We start from the raw sequence: 25,262 nt of genomic DNA, 5'->3' as shown, positions 1-25,262 counted from the left end.
TCAATCTTTCCCAGCATCAGGGTCTTTTCTAATGAGTCAGCTCTTCACATCATGTGGCCAAAGTACTGGAGCTTCAGCTTCAGCATCAGTCCTTTCAATGAATATTGAGGGTTGATTTCCTTTAGGATTGACTGGTTGGATCTCCTTGCAGTCCAAGGGATTCTCAAGAATCTTCTCCAACACAACAGTTCAAAAGCATCAATTCTTCAGCATTCACGTGAGAGTTGGACTATAAAGAAAGCTGAGTGTCGAAGAATTGATGCTTTTGAAATGTAATGTTGGAGAAGACTCTTGAGAGTCCCTTGGACTGCAAGGAGAGCCAACCAGTCAATCCTAAAGGAAATCAACCCTCAATATTCATTGGAAGGACTGATGCTGAAGCTGAAACTCCAGTACTTTGGCCACCTGATGTGAAGAACTGACTCACTGGAAAAAAAACCTGATGCTGGGAAAGATTGAAGGCAGGAGGAGAAGGGGATGACAGAGGATGAGATGGTTGGATGGCATCATCGACTTGATGGGCATGAGTTTGAGCAAACTCCAGAAGTTGGTGATAAACATGGAGGCCTGGCATGGACTGTTGCAGTCCATGGGGTCGCAAAGAGTCAGACACAACTGAGTGACTGAACTGAACTGAACTGATGGGACTGATGCCATAATCTTAGTTTTTTGAATGTTGAGTTTTAAGCCAACTTTTTCACTCTCTTCTTCCACCTTTATCAAGTAGCTCTTTAGTTCCTCTTTGCTTTCTGTCATAAGGATGGTGTCATCTGCATATCTGAAGTTGTTGATATTTCTCATGGAAATCTTGATTCCAGATTGTGATTCATCCAGCCCGGCATTTCACATGATATACTCTACATATAAATTAAATAAGCAGGGTGACCATATACAGCCTTGACATACTCCTTTCCCAATTTTGAACCAGTCTGTTGTTCCATGTCTGGTTCTAACTGCTGCTTCTTGACTTGCATATAGGTTTCACAAGAGGCAGGTAAGGTGGTCTAGTATTCCCATCTCTTTAAGAATTTTCCAGTTTGTTGTGATTCACCCAAAGGCTTTTGCATATTCAGGGAAGCAGAAGTAGGTGTTTTTCTGGAATTCTCTTGCTTTTTCTATGATCCAATGGTTGCTAGATCCGACATGACTGAATGAAGCAGAAATTTCTCTCTTCCTGTAAATTGCCCTGATGTAGATCCAACACATTTGCTGGCTTTTAAACCCTGATGATTGCTTGGCATGTGGAGTCATTCTAACTAGTCTAATACGTGAATAAACACATCTTAAAATAAAGTAGGCTGACCAACAGTTCAAACTGAGCTAGTATGGTGGTTGAAAGAGAATAGGCTTTGGATGCCAGAGATCTTTGTATAAATCCTGGCTTAGATGTTAAATTCTTGACCCTCCTGAATTTATTCAGTTAACATCAATTTTTACATCCTTTATAAGGAAGATAAAATTAAGACTAATCCAAGCAAGTAAGGTATACTTAAAGTCTTTAAAGACTCTAAATATCTATAAATAATGTATTCACTTCTCCCCTCCCCCTTTGCTTAAGACTCTAGTATTAACATTTGAAATTATAATTCTATGGAATAGATCTCAATAATTCTAGAAAGCTAAATTAACTGGGGAAGGATACGATCCTTCTAGTTTTAAAATCACTGCCATTCCTAAAGGGAGGCCTGAAAATCCATGTCAGTATTATTTGGTCACTAAGCTTTGTGAATGCAGTAACTTTGTTAAGGAAATACAACGAGAACTGGGGTCCAGAATCTCCCAGGTATAAATACCAACTCATGATTCTCTCTTCAGGTGTTCAATTAAAAATTTCAAAAGAATTAAATTATATCAAAGTTTCTAAAAATTAAATATATGATAACAGGTTATATTATTGGTTAATACATGAAAAAAGTTTTGCATGTGTAAAAGTTTTAATGGGTAAAACTTTCCTCAGGATTGTTACAATAAGGTCTCCTAAAATTCACATGCACAGTTAATTCACATGCAAAAATAAATCATTTTCCTTCCATTTCTATATGGGTAACTTAAGTTTGGTTAAGAAATAAGTAAGACTTAAGAGTCTAACTAAAACAAAGACCAGCCTTTGAATATAATATAGAAAAATGATGAACGTTTGTGCATCATTTCCATTGCTTAAATACTGCCCTGTTAAATAAAGTAACAATTTCTGAAACTTAAAAGTATACTAAAACATTAATTTTATCAAAAATATTTAAAATAAATAAATATAGTTTTAAAAATATTTTACCTGTTATTCTTCCAACTCGACCATGAAATATCTTTCCAACAAATCCACTAATATGAGCCCCTAAGCTCACACCTATGAAATGAAAATTATCAAGAGATGCTCCATGCTTCTGCAATTCAAAATGCAGTGTTACAATTTTCATTTCAGAAATCACAAATTATGCCTCGTTGCATCAGTGTTCTAAAAATCATTATTTTTTCTGATTTAGTCCACTTCTGGGAGACAGGGAATGCAATTTTATAATTTCAAACAACTATATCTTTGTTCAACTTTTTTCATAAAATATCTGATTTTTATTTACATATTAATACCATTAAATTTTTATCTAGAAAAGCATATGTAAAATAATATATTTAATTAAGTATTTTATAGTAATAAAAATAAAACATATTTGGATACTTCGTGCTAGTGACCTTGATAAGTGCTTTATAAATCTCATATTTAATATTCACAAAGTCCTATGAGCTATTTATTTTTATCCATTGCCTACAACTTTCCCTGGTACCTATTAACTGCTTAATAAATATGGTTTTATAGTGAGTTGCCCAAAGTCATATATACTTATTACTATAAGGGAAAAAGATAGACTTCAAGTCCAGGTCTGTTTAACTTCAAAATATAAACTAACCTGCCTCCTTGTTTTATCTGTAAATTGTATCAAAAACTTGAGGAAGACGGAACAATGTGAATATCCACCCTTACTTTAGAGATGATAAAATGAGACGCAGGAATTTTAAGTAACTTCCCCTGATTACAAGCTGGAGAGCAATGGAGTCTGATTTTTCAAGCCCAAGTTTTGATCACCTCCTAGACTCTCAGCCCAGGAGAAGGGTATGGAGACACTGGGAGCTTAAACAAGGGAGAATTTCTCTTGTTACATTCTCTTACACTCTCAGGCAGCAGGTCATGGTCCAGTCTACACAGTCACACATCTGATGGCTGATAGAAAGATGTGGAACATTTATTCTAATGAGAAACTAGATTCTGGTTTCCCAGGCACAGGGTGATAATTTTCTTCAAAATTTCTCAGACTAGTACCTGCAACCTCCAGGGAGTATCTCTCTCAACTTTAGTGCTACTGAATTTTTCATCCTTCCTTATTAACATGGAGCCATTGCAAACAAAAGCACTGTTAGAAATTTATCTAACATTAGACTTTTCCTAAACTTCTGTATTTAATATTCACAAGTTCCACACTTTGACGTACATATGTATTAAGTATAGAAAAGATCACTGCAAAAAGGAAAAATTAATTATGGAATTTTTAGGCTACCAGTAAGAACAAGTGAATCAATAGCCTTCTGTGTCTCCAGAGGGATGGTTTAGTTTTGTCCAAATTTGTGGATGTAAAAATAATAATGATAGCTGATTTCATTCAATGGTTATTACATAACAAGCACTGGTTAAGAATTAATTTCCCATAACACTCAAATAAAATATTGTTATAAAGTTTTGTTATCTCAAATGAATAGACAAGGAAGTGAGGCAGAATGGTTGAGCTATTGCTCAGCCTCACACTGATGGGGTGGATTTGGTAGTCTTTGAATCCCTCTAATCTGACTTCTAACAACTGCGTACAACTGCTTCTTGGATCTATGATGTTTGCTGAATTTCAGGAGAGGCTTGGAAGTTCAGCATAACACAACTCGAAGGTGGATTTCAAGCTCAAGAATGACCCCAAGTCATATAACACCTTTCTTTCTCTCGAGCGCCATTAATACAACCTCTCTCTAGAACAGACATAGATCTCTAGATCTCCACATGCATTGACTTAAAGATCATTTGAAACACAGATGAAAATAGAAATGGCCTGAATTTATTTAAATGGACTTCATTTAAACTGGATAAGCCTAAAAGGAACTGACACCTGCCTCCAAGGTGGCAAAAATATGCTATTTTTCAAGTTGTTTTTCACTTTGACCAATGTACACTTTGTCATTTTAGACATATCTTAGAAAATATATCTAAAAGGTCTAATGATCAAATAGTTTATTTCCTCTGTCCACATAAAATCACTAACTAATCCTGAAGTCAGCATAGGCAGAGTTAAATAAAAATCTTAAAATATTTTAAGATAAAATACAATAATTGAGCCTTTAAGAGAACTTTAAGAAATAAGATAGGTCATGTCTAGGTATAGAATTATCCATTAACACAAAAGAAAAGTGGCTGCATATGTGAAGCACATCAAAACAGTAATTCTTCACATTTGTGCAGTAATTCTTGATTAACAAGTTATTAATAAATAGTATTTTATTTATCACCATTTTGTAGTATTATAAAGCCACCATTTATTGTATAACATATATAACCCATAAAATTCCAGACTTACCAAAAGATTCTGAATGTACCTACTCAAACTCACAGCAACTTTCCTGGTATTTTTAACTGCCCTAATGTAAAGAAAAGTTGTAGCTCCTCGGTTCCAATCTACTACAATTATATTCATATCATCTTGGTTCAACAAAATCCTCACAAAGTTCTGAAGCCACGAAGGAGTGGAGCCCAGTGGTCTGTATCCATGAATCAGCCAGACGGCTTTCTTGCTTGTGTTGAAATTAACATTAAGTGAGTCATTCTTCTCAAACAGTGATTCAGCGCAAGTCGGGTTGTTCCTTGTATACAACATCAAAGATATCTCCATTTTGGGATTAAACAGATCTCTGAAGGAATCCTTTAAACTTAGCTGAGAAAATTCAAGGCATGGTGCCTTATTCTCTGAAAAAAAAAAAAAAAAAAAAAAAGTCAGCTAAGCTGAGTATTGGGATAGTATTTATTTGATTCTATTCTTGTCACTGCTGCAAAGAAAATAATTGAATTTGGAGAGTGTGGAGGATTTCATTTTATTAGCAGTTTAACATAATATACTGAGCAACTGCAATGTTGAAAGTAATTCATTGATTACTTAAGTAGAATTTTGAACTAGATATATTCAAAATCTACAATGAAATATAGAAATGAATGTGGCTGGCTAAAAATTAAGAATTAGTTTTATCAGTACAAAATAGCAATGATGTGATTGAAATAATTAATATTGTTAATAAGGACAGTGTTATACAAAGTCCACAAGTTGATTATGAATTTTAACAGTTTTGCAGAAGAATATCAAGATATAGATAATAAGCATTAGGAAAAATATATTTTACCTGACTAGTGATCAAATAAAAACAAAAATATATCAATTTCTTCCTATCAAATTAAATACAATGAAAAAAATCCTTTCAATATGTAATACTTATAAGGGTAAATGTAACAAAGATTCATATATATGGATGCTGAGAGCAAAAGTTGATACATCATTTTGAAATTGTATATGTGTGTATGTGTATACCACACATACAAAATATTAAAATATTTACTCTTCCTGATTTTCTTTCTAGAGTCACACTAATGAAATGAGCACTGTGTTAAATATAAAGATATTAATTATAGGGTTATGCATAATCACACAAAAATTTAAAACACCTTATTTATCATCATATGTAATTTCATCAATGTGTGCATCCTATCCATCATCTATATACCTACATATCTATCTATGCAGCCATCCATCCTAGATGAAAGCAGAGCAGAAAATGAAATATCTACGCCAAACCAAAGCAATTGTTATTACTAGGCTGTGAAACATGTCTGTTTTGTCTTTTCATAATTTTTAAGAATTGTAATTTTTTTAAAATGAGGATACAATCTCAAAGTATTTTTTTAATGCGAGCATATGCTTGTACTACTTCTGGAAATTTAACTTGGTAAGAAGAGTTGGGAAAAAATTTGTCAATACATAGAAAAAATTCACAAAAGTGTTGGTAAACTTTATGCCAGTAATTACACTTCTAAGAATTTATACCAAGAAAATAGTCTGAAAACACATTAAAAAATGAATATACATTATTTGAATATTGCAGAAATAGAGGTGATTTAAATGCACAGAAATAAATGTGGTCAAGTCACTACATATATTTATATGTATTTGATAAATTTAAGTATCTATTTTAACATATATAAATACACATTTAAAACTATACATCTATTTATACACAAATATATTTGGAAAATACATAATAATATGCACTAGTTGCAATCATTCTAGTTGGGAAATTATATAAGTGATATTATCATAATTATTCAGAAGAAGACAAAGAAGGAAGGAAGTGAAATTGAATTCCCAGATTAACAGCTGAGAGACACTAAGACAAGTGAAAAACTTTGATACTTCATTTGTTCTAAGTACAAAGGAATGAGGAAGTGGAGAGGAGGAATAAATTAAACCTCAAGGCAATATCAATGCTTAACAGAATACAAATACGGTAGACAATTGTGCTTATCCACCTTCCCACCAGCTGGAACTCTGAGAAGTCCAAATGCAACTGATACATCCAAACTGCTGGTCCACTAAAAGCCAAGGTAGATTTTACCTGGCCCTGGAATGAGTAATGAATAAACAAAATCCCCATGATGAAATAAGGGAAAGAAATCACCTAAAACAAGCAACAGAAAAGTCTACTGTCTATTACCAGATGCAGAAGTAATTGCAGGAAACTCTTTATTTATTTTTTTTTTTTACTTTTATTTTTTTTTTTCCAGTGGGTTTTGTCATACATTGATATGAATCAGCCATGGATTTACATGTATTCCCAATCCCGATCCCCCCTCCCACCTCCCTCTCCACCCGATTCCTCTGGGTCTTCCCAGTGCACCAGGCCGGAGCACTTGTCTCGTGCATCCCACCTGGGCTGGTGATCTGTTTCACCATAGATAGCATACATGCTGTTCTTTTGAAATATCCCACCCTCACATTCTCCCACAAAGTTCAAAAGTCTGTTCTGTATTTCTGTGTCTCTTTTTCTGTTCTGCATATAGGGTTATCGTTATCACCTTTCTAAATTCCATATACATGTGTCAGTATGCTGTAATGTTCTTTATCTTTCTGGCTTACTTCACTCTGTATAAGGGGCTCCAGCTTCATCCATCTCATTAGGACTGGTTCAAATGAATTCTTTTTAATGGCTGAGTAATATTCCATGGTGTATATGTACCACAGCTTCCTTATCCATTCATCTGCTGATGGGCATCTAGGTTGCTTCCATGTCCTGGCTATTATAAACAGTGCTGCGATGAACATTGGGGTGCACGTGTCTCTTTCAGATCTGGTTTCCTCAGTGTGTATGCCAAGAAGTGGGATTGCTGGGTCATATGGCAGTTCTATTTCCAGTTTTTTAAGAAATCTCCACACTGTTTTCCATAGCGGCTGTACTAGTTTGCATTCCCACCAACAGTGTAAGAGGGTTCCCTTTTCTCCACACCCTCTCCAGCATTTATTGCTTGTAGACTTTTGGATAGCAGCCATCCTGACTGGCGTGTAATGGTACCTCATTGTGGTTTTGATTTGCATTTCTCTAATAATGAGTGATGTTGAGCATCTTTTCATGTGTTTGTTAGCCATCTGTATGTCTTCTTTGGAGAAATGTCTGTTTAGTTCTTTGGCCCATTTTTTGATTGGGTCATTTATTTTTCTGGAATTGAGCTGCAGGAGTTGCTTGTATATTTTTGAGATTAATCCTTTGTCTGTTTCTTCATTTGCTATTATTTTCTCCCAATCTGAGGGCCGTCTTTTCACCTTACTTATAGTTTCCTTTGTAGTGCAAGAAATCCCTTGCATTCCTATATACTAACAATGAAAAAACAGACAGAGAAATTAAGGAAACAATACCATTCACCATTGCAACAAAAAGAATAAAATACTTAGGAGTATATCTACCTAAAGAAACAAAGGACCTATACATAGAAAACTATAAAACACTGATGAAAGAAATCAAAGAGGACACAAACAGATGGAGAAACATACCGTGTTCATGGATTGGAAGAATTAATATTGTCAAAATGGCTATTCTACCCAAAGCAGTCTATAGATTCAATGCAATCCCTATCAAGCTACCAACGGTATTTTTCACAGAACTAGACCAAAGAATTTCACAATTTGTATGGAAATACAAAAAACCTCGAATAGCCAAAGTAATCTTGAGAAAGAAGAATGGAGCTGGAGGAATCAACCTGCCTGACTTCAGACTCTACTACAAAGCCACAGTCATCAAGACAGTATGGTACTGGCACAAAGACAGAAATATAGATCAATGGAACAGAATAGAAAGCCCAGAGATAAATCCACGAACCTATGGACACCTTATCTTTGACAAAGGAGGCAAGGATATACAATGGAAAAAAGACAACCTCTTTAACAAGTGGTGCTGGGAAAACTGGTCAACCACTTGTAAAAGAATGAAACTAGAACACTTTCTAACACCATACACAAAAATAAACTCAAAATGGATTAAAGATCTAAATGTAAGACCAGAAACTATAAAACTCCTAGAGGAGAACATAGGCAAAACACTCTCTGACATAAATCAAAGCAAGATCCTCTATGACCCACCTCCCAGAATATTGGAAATAAAAGCAAAACTAAACAAATGGGACCTAATGAAACTTAAAAGCTTTTGCAGGAAACTCTTTAAAACTCTCATTAGAAGGCAAGGAAAAAACACATCTCAAAAACAGGAGGGTATTAAGAGAAAATGTATTGAGGCAAAAACAATAGGTTAAGTTTAAAACGGAATAAAAATATATTCCAATTCACAAAAAGGAAAAGTGCAATTGCAGAATAAAAATTCATTTCACATATGCTAAAACATGAAAATTTCACCTTATATATAGTAAGAAATGAAGGAGAAAAGATATTTAAATTATGAAGGTAAACATAGACATGGGATAGAAAATAAAGATCAAATTAAAATCATCATTCCCTTGGCAGGTAGAGAGGAAATGGGGAGAGAGAGGGTAGCAGTTAAAACAATTAAGGAAATAACTGCATACCAGGGTATGCAAACTGAAAAAGGTTCACCAGTATCTGGAGAAATTCAGTTCATCAGACTTACTAAGAGACCTCCTAGAACAGTTTTGGTTTCAATGAAAAAGAAAAATATCCTAAACATATTAAAGCAGAAAACCCAGGTTGCAGATAGAAGAATGAATTTATGATGACTTCAGATTTGTCTTCCAAAATAATACATTAGACATATAAAAGTGTAATAAATGAAGACTGTAAGTGCAAAAGTTTGTGGCCCAATAATTTTCTATTCTTCCTAAAGTACACCACCCAAAGTTGAGTAAGTAAAGTTCCTGACATCATCACCATTAAATAAATGAGAGATTTATTGAAGACAAAATCCATAGAAACTCACAGTAAAAAAGAAAGTGAGCATAAAAACAAGTCAGATACCAATGTAAGTGTAAACAGGATAAAACTGAGTAAAACATAAATGCAATATCAGAAATTATTCTTATTCAAATGTTTAATAAGAATGTTTAGTATAAGTCAATATATACTAATAATATGGTTCCTCTCTCCATGGAATTCTGTAGGGCAAGAAAACTGGAGTAGGAAGCCTTCTCTTCAGGGGATCTTCTTGACCCAGGGATTGAATGTGGGTCTCCTGCAATGCAGGAAAATTCTTTACTGTGTGAGCCCCAGGGAGGCCTCAACGTATACTAATGTAAGATGGGAATTTAGGTTAAAAGGGGTATAGATAAGGTGGTACGAAAATTCCTGAACTGGGGGATTCAGAATATTTCAGTTTAAAAAATGTTAATAAATAGATATGTATGGGTTTTAAAAAATATCAATAACCTTAATAATTAACCATTACACTATGTAAAACAACAGACATGACTTTCTACACACTAAAATATATGAAAGCATAGCAAACGTGTACATACACAAAAGATACAAAGAAAATGAAAAATATAGAAAGTAGAAAGCACGAAACAAAATGATAAACTTACACAAAAGATAAAGTTGCGTAACTGTAACAAAGTCTTCCTATTAAAAAAAATCAGCTTCATAAAAAAGAAATCTAGCTATAAAATAAAGAAGTGCACAGGAAATTTTAAATAAATGGATAGGTAGGTATATTCTACACAAATAAAATAAAGACAAACTAGGTTGATATACTAGATGCAATCATGGCTCCAATATATCACGGTTTCCTGAATCTATGTCATGTGGCTTGTAACTCTGAGGTATTCTCCCATCATAAGCGGGATGACCTGCCCCAATTTTTGACATGGGTACAAGTATTACACCTTGAAATATTGGAAAATAGGACCTTGGTGATGTAATGGAAACAGATGCTGAACTGGGCTTGCACGTTAGAGCTGGGCATCCCACACCTCTGCCATCACAGTGAGAATACCCCAGGTCTGGCCTGCTAGAAAAGGAGAGACAGGTGTAAAAGAGCTAAGTTGTGTTAGTCTCTCTAGTTGATTGACACCCAATTAAAAGCCAAACATGCCAGCAAACCCAACAAAGAAGAGCAGGGCCTATACAATTCCCACCTGAATCCATAAACGTAGCAGCTACGTTACATTAAACACCCCGGAGTGTCTGTGTTTTTTGTTTTGTTTTGTTTAGCTTTTTTTGTGACATTGTTTAGTCGATTTTGGGCTTCCCAGGTGGCACTAGTGGTAAAGAACCTGCTTGCCAATGCAGGAGACATAAGACAGGCTGGTTCAATCCCTGGGTTGGTAAGATCCCAGGGAGGAGGGCATGGCAACCCACTCCAGTATTCTTGCCTGGAGAATCCCATGGACAGAGGAGCCTGGTGGGCTACTGTCCATAAGGTTGTAAAGAGCCAGACACAACTGAAGTAACTCAGCATGTACACACACATAGTCAATTTCATTAATAATATTAATATCAGGTAAAGAAAAACAAAACTTTTCAAATGACACAAAAAAAGTCAAACTAATGTACTGTAAAGCTCTTAAAGAATATCAAACTGACTCAACTCTGGTAGATTAGAGGAAAAGAAAAAAAAATAAAGTTCTAGAAATCAAATACTTAACAGTTCAGTTCAGTTGCTCAGTCATATCCGATTCTTTATGGTCCAATTCTCACACCCATACATGACTACTGGAAAAACCACAGCTTTGACTAGACAGACCTTTGTAGGTAAAGTAATACTTATAGGGATTCTCAATAAAATTATCAGTGGATTTCTCAGCAGAAACTTTGCAAACCAGAAGGCAGTAAGATAATATATGTAGAGTGGTTAAAGAGGAAAACTTTCAACCTAGAATTCTATATCAGGCAAAACTGTTCTTCAAAAATGAGAGAGAAATTAAGACATCCCCAGACTCACATCCCTGGTGGCTCAGACGTTAAAGCATCTGCCAGCAATGCAGAAGACCAGGGGGTTGACCCCTGGGTTGGGAAGATCCCCTGGAGAAGGCAATGGCTACCACTCCAATATTTTTGCCTGGAGAATTCCATGGACAGAGGAGCCTGGTGGGGTTGCAAAGAGTCAGACACGACTGAGCGACTAACACATTTTTTGTGTGAATGAGACAAACAAGAGCTGAGGGAATTCATTGACACTATAACTGCTCTATATGAAGTGCAAATGGGAGCCCTTCAAGTTGAAGTGAAACAGTGTTATACAATAACTTGAAATCATATAAAATGTAAAATTTTCTGGTAAAGGCAAATTATGAACAAATATAAAAAATACTATTGAAATTTTGAGTTGTAACTCCACTTTTTATTTTCCATAGGATTTAAAGGACAAATGTATAGAAATAATTACAAATCTATGTCAATGTATATGCAATATATAAAGATATAACTGTGTCATCAATAACATAAAGTGAGTAAAACAGAGCTTAAAGGAGTAGAGTATTTTAAGTGAAAGTTTTTACTGAAGTCTTTATTGCCATTATTGGAGCTAAAGTAGTATCAATTTAAGATAGACTGACATAACTTCAGATGTTATACATAATCCCTGTGATAATTACAATATATAGAATATACAGCAAAAAAGATAAAGAGATCAAAATGTGTCAGCACAAAACAATCAACTAAAAAAAAAAAAAGGAAGAAATGACTCTTCAAAGCCATTTGGATGGCTACTATTCGGGAAAAAAAAAAAGAAAAACAGGAAATAATTGTTGACAAGAATGTAGAAAAATTGGAACTTGCATGCACCGCTGAAAGGTGCAGCTGCTGTGTTCATTGCAGCATTATTCACAATAGCCAAAAGGTGTAAGCAACCCTAGTATCCAGTAAAGGTGAATGCAGAAACAAAACCTGGTGTATATATCCAGTGGAATATTACACAGCCTTTAAAAGGAAGGAAAATCTTACACATGAAACAACATGAAAGAACTTTAAATATGTTATATTACATGAAATAAGACAGTCACAAAATATTAATATAAATGCTATATGATTCATTAAAATGAGGTACCTAAGGAGTCAAATTTATCAAGGCAAAAAGTAGAACAATGGTTGCCAAGGGCTGGGAAAAAAGTGGTAAATGTGGAGTTCATGGGGTGCAGATTTTCAGTTTGGAAGGATGAAAATGTTCTAGAGATGGGTGATGGCACAACAGTGTGAATGCACTTAATAACACTGACCTATACACTTAAAATGGTAACTTTTAATATATGTCTTACCAAAATAAAAAAGGCTTTCCTGGTATCTCATATAGTAAAGAATCTGTCTCCAATGCAGGAGACCTGGGTTTGATCCCTAGGTTGGGAAGATTCCCTGGAGAAGGAAATGGCAACCCATTCCAGTATTCTTGCCTGGGAAATCCCATGGACAGAGGAGCCTGGAGGGCTACACTGGGGTCAATGAAGCCCAACAGGGTCACAATGAGTGACCTACCATGGGGTCACAATGAGTCGGACATGACTATGTGACCACACACACACACACACACACACACACAACAACAATAAAACAAAAACAAAAATCTTACGGAATCAAATTCCCATCCTTATATTATGGATATGTGATTCTACACTTACTTTACCTCTGTAAACAACTAGAACACTTGACAAAATATATGAAAAAAAAGTTTACACCCTGGACAACAACAAGCACACAGCTACGGTATCTTTAAAAAGGTAAACAAATGATTTGAACCCTATATCTAATACCTTTCTACCTGGAGGCAGTTTCCAGACTTCAGTGCAGGAGGGCTGAACCCAACAAAACATGGCGGTTTTGCCAAGCTGGGGACAAAGACTGGAGTTTGAGGAAGTTGAATCTACTAGAATTTGTATCACAGCGTACCACAAAGGAGGGGGCTATGCAGAGGCAGAGCTCCAAACTCTGAGAGGAGTCCCTTCGAATCCATTGCTGAAGACAAACGTGCCTGCATGGGGGGAAACTCCACAAAGAGCTGTGAGCTCAACAACTTCAAAGGCCACAGCCTGCTAGGAGGCACTGCAGTTCTGACCAGCCAGAGTGGAGAAAACTTAATGAGCATCACAGACATTCAGTGGAGACTCTAGAAGGGTCAGACTTTACTGTGACGGAGCTAAACTAGCTCTAGAGCAAAAAAGAACTAAGGCCGATCCTTTCTCCTCCTTCTCTCAGCTCTGCTGGCTCTGATTTGGCTTCATTCTCTGGCAGACAACATGCTACGTGTGTGAAATATTGAGAGACAATATTAACAATCTTGAGGTAAGCAAAGACTTTTCAGATATGATACAGTAAGCATGAAACATAAAGATAATAAATTGAAACTGTCATAGTGAAGAATGTCTGCTCCTAAAAAGAACTGATAAGAATGTGAATGTTCAGGTTTGCAAAATGTACATATGAAAAAGCACCTATATCCCAAATATATATGTGTGTGTGTGTATATATAATATATATATTATGTGTGTATGTTTTATGTGTGTATATACACACGTGTGCTGTTATGCTCCCTCAGTCATATTGGACTTTTTGCAACCCCATGATCTGTAGCTTGCCAGGCTCCTCTGTCCATGCAATTTTCCAGGCAGGAAACCTGAAGTGGGTTGCCATTTTCTATTCCAGGGGATCTTCCTACCGAAGGATTGAAACCGCATCTCTTGTGTCTTCTGCATTGGCAGGCAGATTCTTTACCACTGCACCGCCTAGGAAGCCCTGTATACACGTATACAGTCATGTCCGACTCTTTGCGACCCCATGAACTGTAGCCCACCAGGCTCCTCCATCCATGGGATTTTCCAGGCAAGAATACTAGAGTGGGTTGCCATTTCCTTCTCCAGTACATATATACATATATGTAAAATTAAAAAGTTACTTTTAAAAAAATGACAAAAGGAATTGAAGGCACTTCACAACAGAGTGGTCTAATGGCCACGAGGCTCAAAACTGAAATTCAACATCATTCGGAGTCAACAGTGATGGATTTTTAAATATAATAACTACTACGATAATTATTTGACTTGAGTTATATAAAAACATTCATTTGAAAGTAAAATTATGTGAACTAGAAGAAGAATACAATTTATATATATACAATATATATGTATATATCTCATATATCTATCTCATATATATATATCTCATATATATATATATCTCATCTCAGATTGAGGAATGACATTTTAGCATTAAAAGAAGGAAGAAACCATAAAGTATCAGACCAATAGTTTTCACAGCAGGTGAATTTAAAACTTCTGCACATAAACACTACGGGTTTCCCTGGTGGTTCAGTGGTAAAGAATCCACCTGCCAATGTAGGAGATGCAGGTTTGATCCCTGGGTCAGGAAGATCCCCTGGAGAAGAAAATGGCAACCCACTGCAGTACTCTTGCCTGGAAAACCCCATGGAGAGAGAAGCCTCGCAGGCTATAGTTTGTGGGGTCACAAAAGAGCTGGATGTGACCTAGCAACTAAACAACAACAACAGCATAAAAACTATAAACTAGCCAAATGACAAAAAAAAATTAGGACAATATTTTCAATACAAAGTAGAAGAGGAATTAACATACATAAAGAACTATTAATGAAGGAAAAGAATGCCCCAAGTGAACACCAAGTGAAGAATATAAAGACATTTTACAAAATTAAATATTCAAACATAAATGTATCAAAATGTGCTCAATCTTCTTAAAGATTAGTAAAGATTAATTAAAATAACATCACTGTATCATTTTTACCATTATACCATGACCATTAACACCGATATATATCACATCATTTTTAAAGTGGTTATTTAGGAATCAACTAAATACATGGCAGAGTCTATAAATTATGATGTATCCATAGTAATGCAGCAAGTAAGAAATCTATATAGTCTATAAATATACACATATAGTCCTAATTTTATCTATAATACATAATATACGTGCAGTAAACTCCAACTTGCATTTGTGCACATACACACATATTTATTGTATTAGAACTGGTAGGAAATAAACCACTATGATAATTGTAGTTTGTGGTGATGGTAAGATTAGATTTTTTGTCTATCTTTTTGTATTTTCTCTGTGTTTCTCCCTCCTGAATTTTAACATTCCTCAATGTTCTAAATCTAACTAACATACTAATTTGTGAGTGTTATAGGGAGAAGAAATGGTTTAAATAGACTTGAGTTGATAAAAAAATGATAACAAATAATGTTATTGGCTGAAAGATAAAGATATTTAGAACAGAAAAATAAGTATTGATGTTTGAAAATTTAACAAATTGAGGTTCTGGGGACTAGTCTAAATTACTCTGATTAGAAATTCAATAGCAAGGGCACAATACTGGATTTCATTATCAAATATGCAGAAAGATAATGACTCTAGCAATAATCTCAACAGAGTAGTGCATGAGAAAGAATTCTGAAAATCTTCCTAGGTTTCAAATTATAGAAGCAGTACACTTTTTAAAAATATCAAAGACATATGACATAGGAATAATGATTCTAGGCTGTTCAGCTCTAACTCTGAAGTATATTTCCATTATAGTTGCAATGGTTGTGAAGAAGAGAATAAGGAGATCCAAACCGACAAGAGTTCAGAGGTGTGAACAGCACCTTGGACATGGACCACTGAGACCCAAATGCCTCCAATTTCTTTCAGACTTCTCTTGTGAATTTGAGTAAATGTTTTTCTGCTCTCATTTCTAAGCCTCGGTTTCTTTAAATGGAAGGAGTTGAAATAAATGGTCCCCTGAGACTTCTATTATTCTAATGTTCTTTGATTTCAAACCCACTTGCACACCAATTAGTCTGTCTTGCTACTTTAAGCACTGACAGAATGAATAACAGAAGAGTCCTCAAAACCCAGTCATAAAAAATTACCAATCCTAACACACTCTGTACAGGTTTACTTTCTTCCTCTGATAATCCTCTGAAACCCACATTCATCCCCAAAAGCCTGCATGAAAACCTCCTTCCTTCCCTTTCTTCATTTCTAAAAGCAAAATGTACTTCCTCCTCTTTCTTCATTTCTAAAAGCAAAATGTACTTGTTAACAGCTATAACATCAATAATATTAATGATGGTTTATGGTTATTTAGCAATCACTCCATGTCAGGCACTGTACTGTTTTATATTTGCTATCTTTTTCCTCAAGAAAGTGAAATTTTAAAAGATTAAATAACCTGTGGAAGGTTATATACAAATATAAATTTGTATATATATATACAAATATACAGAAGCAACACAACATTTGTGGGACAGATCTGAAAGGCATGAGCTTATTTATTGTGTAAGTTATTGTGTAAACTGTTGAGCAACATAAATAAAACTCTACCAGGAGTCCACTAGCTTGATTATTTATTCATGTGTGATAAAAATGAAGACTTTCAGGGGCCAGTAGAATTCCAGGTACAAATGACTGACCACTAACTTGATACTATGAGCCAATTGACCAAACTGAAGACAGAGGTTTGCATGGCTATAGAGCCAGTTGAGGCACAAAACTTTAGGCAGAACTTTAAAATCCCTGAAGGCTTCCAGGAGAGAGTGACATAGTATGCTTAATTTTATGATTCTGGAGCAAACAAAGCACATTTAGAAGATACATTTATTTAACATGTAATAAGAAATCAAGATATTCAATCAGTAACTTGTCAACTGTGCAAATATTTGAAAAGCTGTTGAAAATACACTAACAGTTGCCCAAACAAGCAAAATACAGTAGGTGACTGATAAATATTTTGATCAGGAATTCTTAAGCATGAGTTTAAAAATGGGTATAAAAAATGACAAGAAGAGTTTATTCAAACGTGGTTTCTTGGGCCATGCCCAGAGATTCTGATTTGGAAGATACATCTAACATTTTTAAAGGCACAACTCAGGGAATTCTGATATACATAATACATACAAGTCTACCATAACTGTACATGGGTAGATATTGCATGAAGCCCTACAGCTGGAAATCAATCTTAGAGAATTAAAGAGAAAATGCATCTGGAAGAAAACAGTGGATTATTCTAACCTAATTTATATTGCTTTATAATTGACCAAATCACTCATTTATGTTATCTCCTTTGAGCCTGAAAATGCACTGAATGGTATAAATTTTACTTCCACTTAAAAATGAAGAAACTGATGCTCAGGGAGGTTAAATGATTTGGCCTGGGAGAACAGCCACCAGACTTGAATCTGAGTCTTTTAACTGTAAATCCCAGCTTGTTTCATAACACTCTTATTTTAAAGAAACTTTGGTACAATAAATTACAAAGTTGTTTGTGGACATTTGATGTTAGTAAATCAATAGAAATAAATTACTAATCACATCAGAAAGATTTTTATAAAGTTTAGAGAAAAATAATGATGACTTTGTTGAGTCAGTGGGCTCAGAATTCCATGGCTTTTGGAATGACTATTGCCCTATAGACAGTTCACTTAGTAAGGTTCTACAAATATACTCTTACTACTAAAAGTGTGGTCTGCATACACATGGGCATCAACTGGGAGTGAATTAAAATTGCAGAATCTTGGGCTTCACCCTCCATCCTGTGAAAAGAATCTGAATTTTAAACACCAATGCCCAGGAGTCCAGGACTGTAAGTTCTATCATCGTAACAAAATGACTCCACCTTTCTGAATCTCATTTTCCTCACCTGTGAAATGAGAAAGATGAACTAGTCTAGCTTGAACATCTCTTCTATTAGTTACTTACTGGAGCATAGGAGTTGACAAACTATGGCCTGTGGGCTAAATCTGACCAGCAAGCTAAGAATGATTTTACAATTAAAAAAAAATTAAAAAAAAATATTTTGTGACATGTGAAATTTTGGTAATTCAACTTTTAGTGTCCATTGTGCATACGTGCTGAGTTACTTCAGTCGTGCCCAACTCTTTGTGACCCTAAGGATTGTAACCCGCCAGACTCCTCTGTCCATGGGATTCTCCAGGCAAGAATACCGGAGTGTGTTGCCAAGCCCTCCTCCAGGGTATCTTCCCAACCCAGGGATCAAAACTGTGTCTTCTGCATCTGCTGCATTGCAGGAAAATTCTTTACCCACTGAGCCATCTGGGAAGCCCTTAGTGTCCATTAGTAAATTTTAATTAGAACACAGCCAGACTCATTGGCTTACGAACTGTCTATGGCTAGTATCACGCCATGATAGCAGAGTTGAAAGGATGTAATCAAGACAGTAGGGCCCTCAAAGACTAAAGCATTCACTATCCAGCCCTTTACAGAAATATTTGCTGACACTTGCTATAGTAATAATGGTAACAGCCACAACCACCATTTCAGCAGATACTAGGACTCAAAAGTGTACTAAGAACACATGTGCATATAATTTAAATATATATGCATATACATATATATTTGTATATACAGTAGTTTGTTCAGCTACTTCTCTACTTCTATTCGATTCTATTTAAGTTTTGAAATGATCTGACTAATTCCAGTTTTTCAGGATGTTTTTCCATTTCTGAAGGCAGATGTAATTGTAACGATTCTCACGTTGAGTGTAAGAAATGCTCTCTGAAAAATATATTTCAGAACCGCTAGTGAAGAAGGGAAAAGCATGTATAATTTGAATAAAAACATATTTATCTGAAATAAATTACTGAAATTTCAATGAAATATCCTATGTAGGTAGGAACTTATGTAAAATGAGAGAACACTTGCATGGGTTAAGGATGATTCTAAGACTCAGCAAATCTTTTAATTTTTCTTATTTTTTTATTTATTGTTATTAATATCTAAAAGGTCTGATATTTTATTTCTGTCGACGGAGCCAGAAACACACTTTATAATCATATCTGTGTTTTCTCAATTGAGAACAACTTACTATCTACTAATCAAAGCAACAATTTGAGAAAGTCTACCATGATATTGATGTAGAATGATGTCAACTACGACATGACACAAAGGATAGGGGTCTATACTTAAGAATTCTTTCAAATTAAGGTACCACTACTATACACTGTGGCTCAGCTGGCTCTCCTGCAATTCGGGAGACCAGGGTTCGATCCCTGGGTAGGGAAGATCCCCTGAAGAAGGGAAAGATTACCCACTCCAGTATTCTAACCTAGAGAATTCCATGGACTATATAGTCCATGGGGTCGCAAAGACTTGGACATGAGTGACTTTCACATTCACTGTACGTTACAAAAACATAAAACATCTATCAAAAGAATTCCAAGTAATTAAAATATAAATAATGAACTGTATATTATTACCATTCAAAGTCTGTATTTGAATATAAAACAAACATTTCCAGAATTTATTTTTAAGCTCATATATACAAATGAAAAGAAACAAGAAATAATTTGAATTTTCAGTTGATATTTTAAGGTTATTCAAGTATGCATTCAAAAAAATTTTTAAAAGAATTTTAAAACAAACGAAATGGCCTTCTTTTGCAAAATCTCTACAGAAAACCAATGTGGTTGTAAAATTGCTACTTATTATCATAAAGCAGAACAAGTAGTTCTACTGAACTATTTATTACCATAAAGTAGTAAATGATATTACTAAAATTAGTAAATTTTATTACCATAAGCCAGTAAACCAGGACAATCAAGTTCTACTTTATTATCATAAACTTGTTCTGGTTTTTGTTTTGCTGTAACGTGATAGGAAAAAACAAAACATTGTAGAATATGCTTCTATTGTTTCTTTTGCAACTGACAATTTACCTATGAAAAAATTGTCCTCAAAAGAAGGGTTATTTAAATAAATGAAAAAAAAAAACAAGATGTTTATTAAGCCATGATTTCCAGTACTGAAGAAAATTCTCCAGTACTAAATTATTCTAAATTTCTCTTGAATATTTGTATTTGTTCTATTTATATCTCCTTGAAAAAGCTTTCTAGTAAGTAAAATAAAATACAGAACATACAATGTACCAAACACACACATTCTTCATGATAATCTGTTTGTATATGAATACCCATAATTACAGTATATTTTTACACCATAATGTCATATCATTCTTTACCCAAGAATTCAAACCATACTGAATATTTAATACATATTTTAATATAAATCATAGTATCAGTTCTTACCAGATCTTGCCCAGCACATCAAACAGAGAAAAATGTATACTCTCATTTGGAATCTGATAAAAGTAAAAGAAGCACTCAGATTCACCAAAAAAGAAATTCTAAAATTCATTAAGGTTTCTCTTTGGTAGGACTGTCACAGTCTGATAGGTTTTAATGTAAAATATCCTTGGCTTTTGCTCCTCCCTGTTTGTTGAAAAGGTGAGGCAGTTCATTTTCTCCCATTTAGCTTGTAGTTGTGAGAAGGTTTTATAAGTTAAACACTGTAATAAGTCACAAACATTCAACTACATGAGGTGAATTTAAGGGAAAGAAAAAGATAATTATATCTTTCTTTATTCCTCTTAACCTCAGGATTTCAGAAGTGGTTGGGAAGAAGATATTTGTTGAAACCTTAAACCAAATGTGATGTTAGGAAATGCTAGAAATAAAAAGAGTCAGAAAAAGTTGTGGTTTATGTTCATTCTGATTACAAACTAAGTTGTCTTTATAACCGTAAAATCAATAATAAAATCCATATCCACCAAGCTTCCAAGTATAAAATATGGCCTTTTTATATATATATATCATTTTGCAACCCAAACTCAGTGGCTATTTTAAAATTGAAAATGCTAGCCTGTCTCTTGAGATCTACTATTTGAAGATTTTAAAAATATTTTTTTTAACATAGCAAACATTTTAAAATTATTACAAGATTTCTTTTCAACGATTTACTTCATTTTTCCCTTATTTTCCTTCTAACAATAGATGTTGGTAGGCAAGAAAAAGAGTGAATCGCTATTCTCTATGTATGTGCATTGTAAGTTCAAAAATTAAATGTTTGGAAATTCAAGTCTCTGTAAATTTCAAAAGATACTTTAAGAACAGGCCTGTTTAATTCACATCAATCAGTATAAACTATGCTGAGGTCTGGGGAGATGTTTCAGAGAAGCCACAAACAAAATGAGGTATTCATTTAAAAATCATGAAAAATGTAACTGCTGCTGAGATGTCGTCATTATTTTGACCTATTCAGTCTCTGGGAATTTTATGTGAGACTTCAGTTTTAAAAGGGTGCCAACATGATAATTTGACTGGAGACCAACAAATAATCATTTAGCTGTAACAAGTGTACTTTTCTAACAAAGATATAAGTAAACTACATATTTTCAGAATGTGGGAAGAAAGATAAATGTCATACATTTTAAGAGAAACTCTAAACAAGTTTATAGTCAAATTAACAGATAAGTCTTTCTTCACATATCGTTTTCCTTTTGCTCTATGCTTTTGATGTCATACTTTAATATGACCCCTGCACATTATTTTCATCTTAACCATCCTAAAGAGCTCATATTGAAAATATCATGTTGGCATTTAGGACAAAACAATTCATGGCCAAATTTCAAAATATAAAATTATGCTTTACTTCATACATTTCACTTACTCTAAACTGTGAGAAAGTTGAGGCCATTAATGTCCACTGCATTAAACAGCAAAACTAGAGGGAAGACAAAATATTATATAAAAGGAGTATAGTTTACTAAGACTATATATATGTACTAATTAGTCTCCTTGTATTTAAAAGAATGATTTTAAGACCTTCCAGACATGTATACAGTATAAATCATACTATAAGAGTGAAAATGAGGATGATGATAATGAAGATATAAAATTGATGAAGCCCTATATACCAAGTAACTTTCTAGGCATGTTATAGTTAGTTATAGTAGGTAGTTGAGTAGACTTAGATGAAGGAGTCATTTTTTGTCAGAATATAGTTTGGACAAAAAGTTGTGTAATTTAGCAATATGTGTCAAAATGCTTAATGTTCTCACCCTTTGGTTCTATAATTAAATATCCCAGATACTTTGCCAAAGAAGTATAATCACACCCATGCACAAAGATATATGCGCCAGGAAGTTCATCTCAGCACATTTATAATAGCCAAAAAAAGTGAAAACAACATAAATGCTGAACAGTGGGGGATTCATCTAATTATATACATTGTTTTGCTGTTTGTTTAGTTGCTAAATTGTGTTGCTAAATTGTGTTGACTCATAAACTGTAACCCACAAGGATCTTCTGTCCATGGGATTTCCCAGGCAAGAATACTGAAGTGGGCTGCCATTTCCTTCCCCAGAGTATCTTCCCAACCCAGGGAGAGAACCTACGTCTCCTGCATTGGCAGGTAGATTCTTTATCACTGAGCCACTAGCGAATTACATGTTAATACACACTGTGAATTAAAATTAGTGATGCAGAGAAATCAATATTTATTGGTGTAGAAAGCCTTCATTACATGGTTTTGGGGTGATAAGTTCAGTTCAGTCGCTCAGTCGTGTCCAACTCTTTGCAACCCCACAGAATGCAGCACACCAGGCCTCCCTGTCCATCACCAACACTTGGAGCTTCCTCAAACTCATGTCCATTGAGTCAGTGATGCCATCCAACCATCTCATCCTCTGTCATCCCTTTCACCTCCTGCCTTCAATTTTTCCCAGCATCAAGGTCTTTTCCAAAGAGTCAGTTCTTCACATCAGAGGGCCAAAGTATGGAGCTTCAGCTTCAGCATCAGTCCTTCCAATGAATATTCAGGAGTGATTTTCTTTAGAATTGACTGGTTTGATCTCCTTGCAGTCCAAGGGACTCTCAAGAGTCTTCTTCAACATCACAGTTCAAACGCATCAGTTCTTCAGTGCTCAGCTTTCTTTATGGTTAAACACTTCCCTCACAGCTCAGTTGGTAAACAATCTGCCTGCAATGCAGGAGATCCCGATTCAATTCCTGGGTTGGGAAGATCTGCTGGAGAAGGGATAGGCTACCCACTCCAGTACTTTTGGGCTTCCCTTGTAGCTCAGTTGGTAAAGAATCCACCTGCAATGTGGAAGACCTGGGTTCGATCCCTGGGTTGGGAAGATCCCCTAGAGAAGGGAAAGGCTACCCACTCCAGTATTCTGGCCTGGAGAATTCCATGGACTATAGTCCATGGGGTCACAAAGAGTTGGACACGACTGAGTGACTTTCACTTTCACTCATCTATACATGACTATTGCAAAAACCATAGCCTTGACTATATGGACCTCTGTTGGCAAAGTAATGTCTTTGCTTTTAAACATGCTGTCTAGGTTTGTCATAGCTTTTCTTCCAAGGAGCAAGCGTCTTTTAATTTCATGGCTGCAGTCACCATCTGCAGTGATTTTGGAGCCCAAGAAAATAGTCTGTCACTGTTTCCATTGTTTCCCCATCTATTTGCCATGAAGTGATAGGATTGCATGCCATGATCTTAGTTTCTTGAATGTTGAGTTTAAAGCCAGTTTTTTCCCTCTCCTCTTTTACTTTCATCAAGAGGCTCTTTAGTTCCTCTTCACTTTCTGCCTTAAGGGTAGTGTCATCTGCATATATGAGGTCATTGATATTTCTCCCACCAATCTTGATTACAGCTTTTGCTTCAACAAGCATGGCAATTCACATGATGTACTCTGCATATAAGTTAAATAAGCATGGTGACAATATAGACTTGACATACTCCTTTCCCAATTTGGAACCAATCCACTGTTCCATGTCTGGTTCTAACTGTTGCTTCTTGACCTGCATACAGATTTCTCAGGAAGCAGGTAAGGTAGTCTCGTACTCCCATGTCTTTAAGAATTTTCCACAGTTTGTTGTGATCCATACAAAGGCTTTAGCATAGTCAATGAAGCAGAAATAGATGTTTTTCTGGAATTCTCTTGCTTTTTCTATGATCCAACAGATGTTGGCATTTTGATAAAAAGCAAGCTAAAGATAAAACATATAGTAACGTACATAGTAAGATACACATGTATTTTCCTAAAATATGTTTTATGTTATGTATATGCTAAGTCACTTCAGTACTGTCCAACTCTTTTTGCCCCTATGGACTATAACTTGCCAAGGTCCTCTGTCCACGGGATTCTCCAGGCAAAAATACTGGAGTGGGTTGCCATTTCCTCCTCCAGGGGATCTTCCCAACCCAAGGATCAAACACACGTCTCTTATATCTCCTGCATTGGCAGGTGGGCTCTTTACCACTAGCGCCCTGGGAAGCTCTCTGAAATCACAGAGGTATCTACAAAAGCAGGCTCCTTCTCAGGACACTCTTGGCTGCAGAAGCAGACACACACCCAGGCACGCCAGCTCTGCACACCGCTCCAACACCACACATGTGTGGGTGCTCAATCCCTGCTCCAAGGGGGACCAGCCTGACTAGCTCTCATGGGCAGACCTGGTGAACATTGCAGGAGTTGAGTCTCCTGGGGAAAGGACATGCATCCTGACTTGTATATATGTATGTTAGGAAGGTTTTCCTCCAGAATATTTATATCTGCATGGTAGACTCCTTGATGAATTCACTGTCTTAGTTATCTCTTTAATACTACAAACATTTCTTTATAATAAACATCTAATGCAAGTAAAACAACACAACAAGTTATATTTACTTGAGACAAATATGATTAAGGAAATCAAAACAAAGACAAAATGAGAGTAAGAAAAATAAAGAAGACAGGAGAGGTTAATTTTTCAAAGATATCCACTGCACACCCTTAACATTAATTTCCCAAGTTTCTCCATTCATTTATTCATGTGTTCATTCATTTATGCAACTTTTATTAAGCATCTACTGACTCCCAGGTTTAACTTGGTTGCTGAACATAAAAAGTAGAGACACTCATTTAGTCAAACTGTATTATTTCAAC

The 25,262-nt window shown here is 35.2% G+C and overlaps 1 protein-coding gene across 1 annotated transcript in view; it reads right to left on the bottom strand.

Moving 5' to 3' along the window:
* The window catches only part of LIPI (lipase I), a 73,021-nt gene that overhangs the window by 44,607 nt on the left and 3,152 nt on the right, over positions 1–25,262 (bottom strand). The window contains exons 2-3 of the mRNA XM_061134048.1: positions 4,605–4,990; positions 2,273–2,381 (exon numbers count right to left, since the gene is read on the bottom strand). Coding sequence (XP_060990031.1) covers positions 2,273–2,381; positions 4,605–4,916 — 421 coding nt within the window. The 5' untranslated portion in view covers positions 4,917–4,990. The remainder of the gene's footprint in view (positions 1–2,272; positions 2,382–4,604; positions 4,991–25,262) is intronic.

The sequence above is a fragment of the Dama dama genome, chromosome 31 (assembly GCF_033118175.1).
Source record: "Dama dama isolate Ldn47 chromosome 31, ASM3311817v1, whole genome shotgun sequence".
NCBI lineage: Eukaryota > Metazoa > Chordata > Mammalia > Artiodactyla > Cervidae > Dama > Dama dama.
Note: the sequence above shows the minus strand (reverse complement) of the source record. Positions and strands in the feature narration are given on the sequence as shown.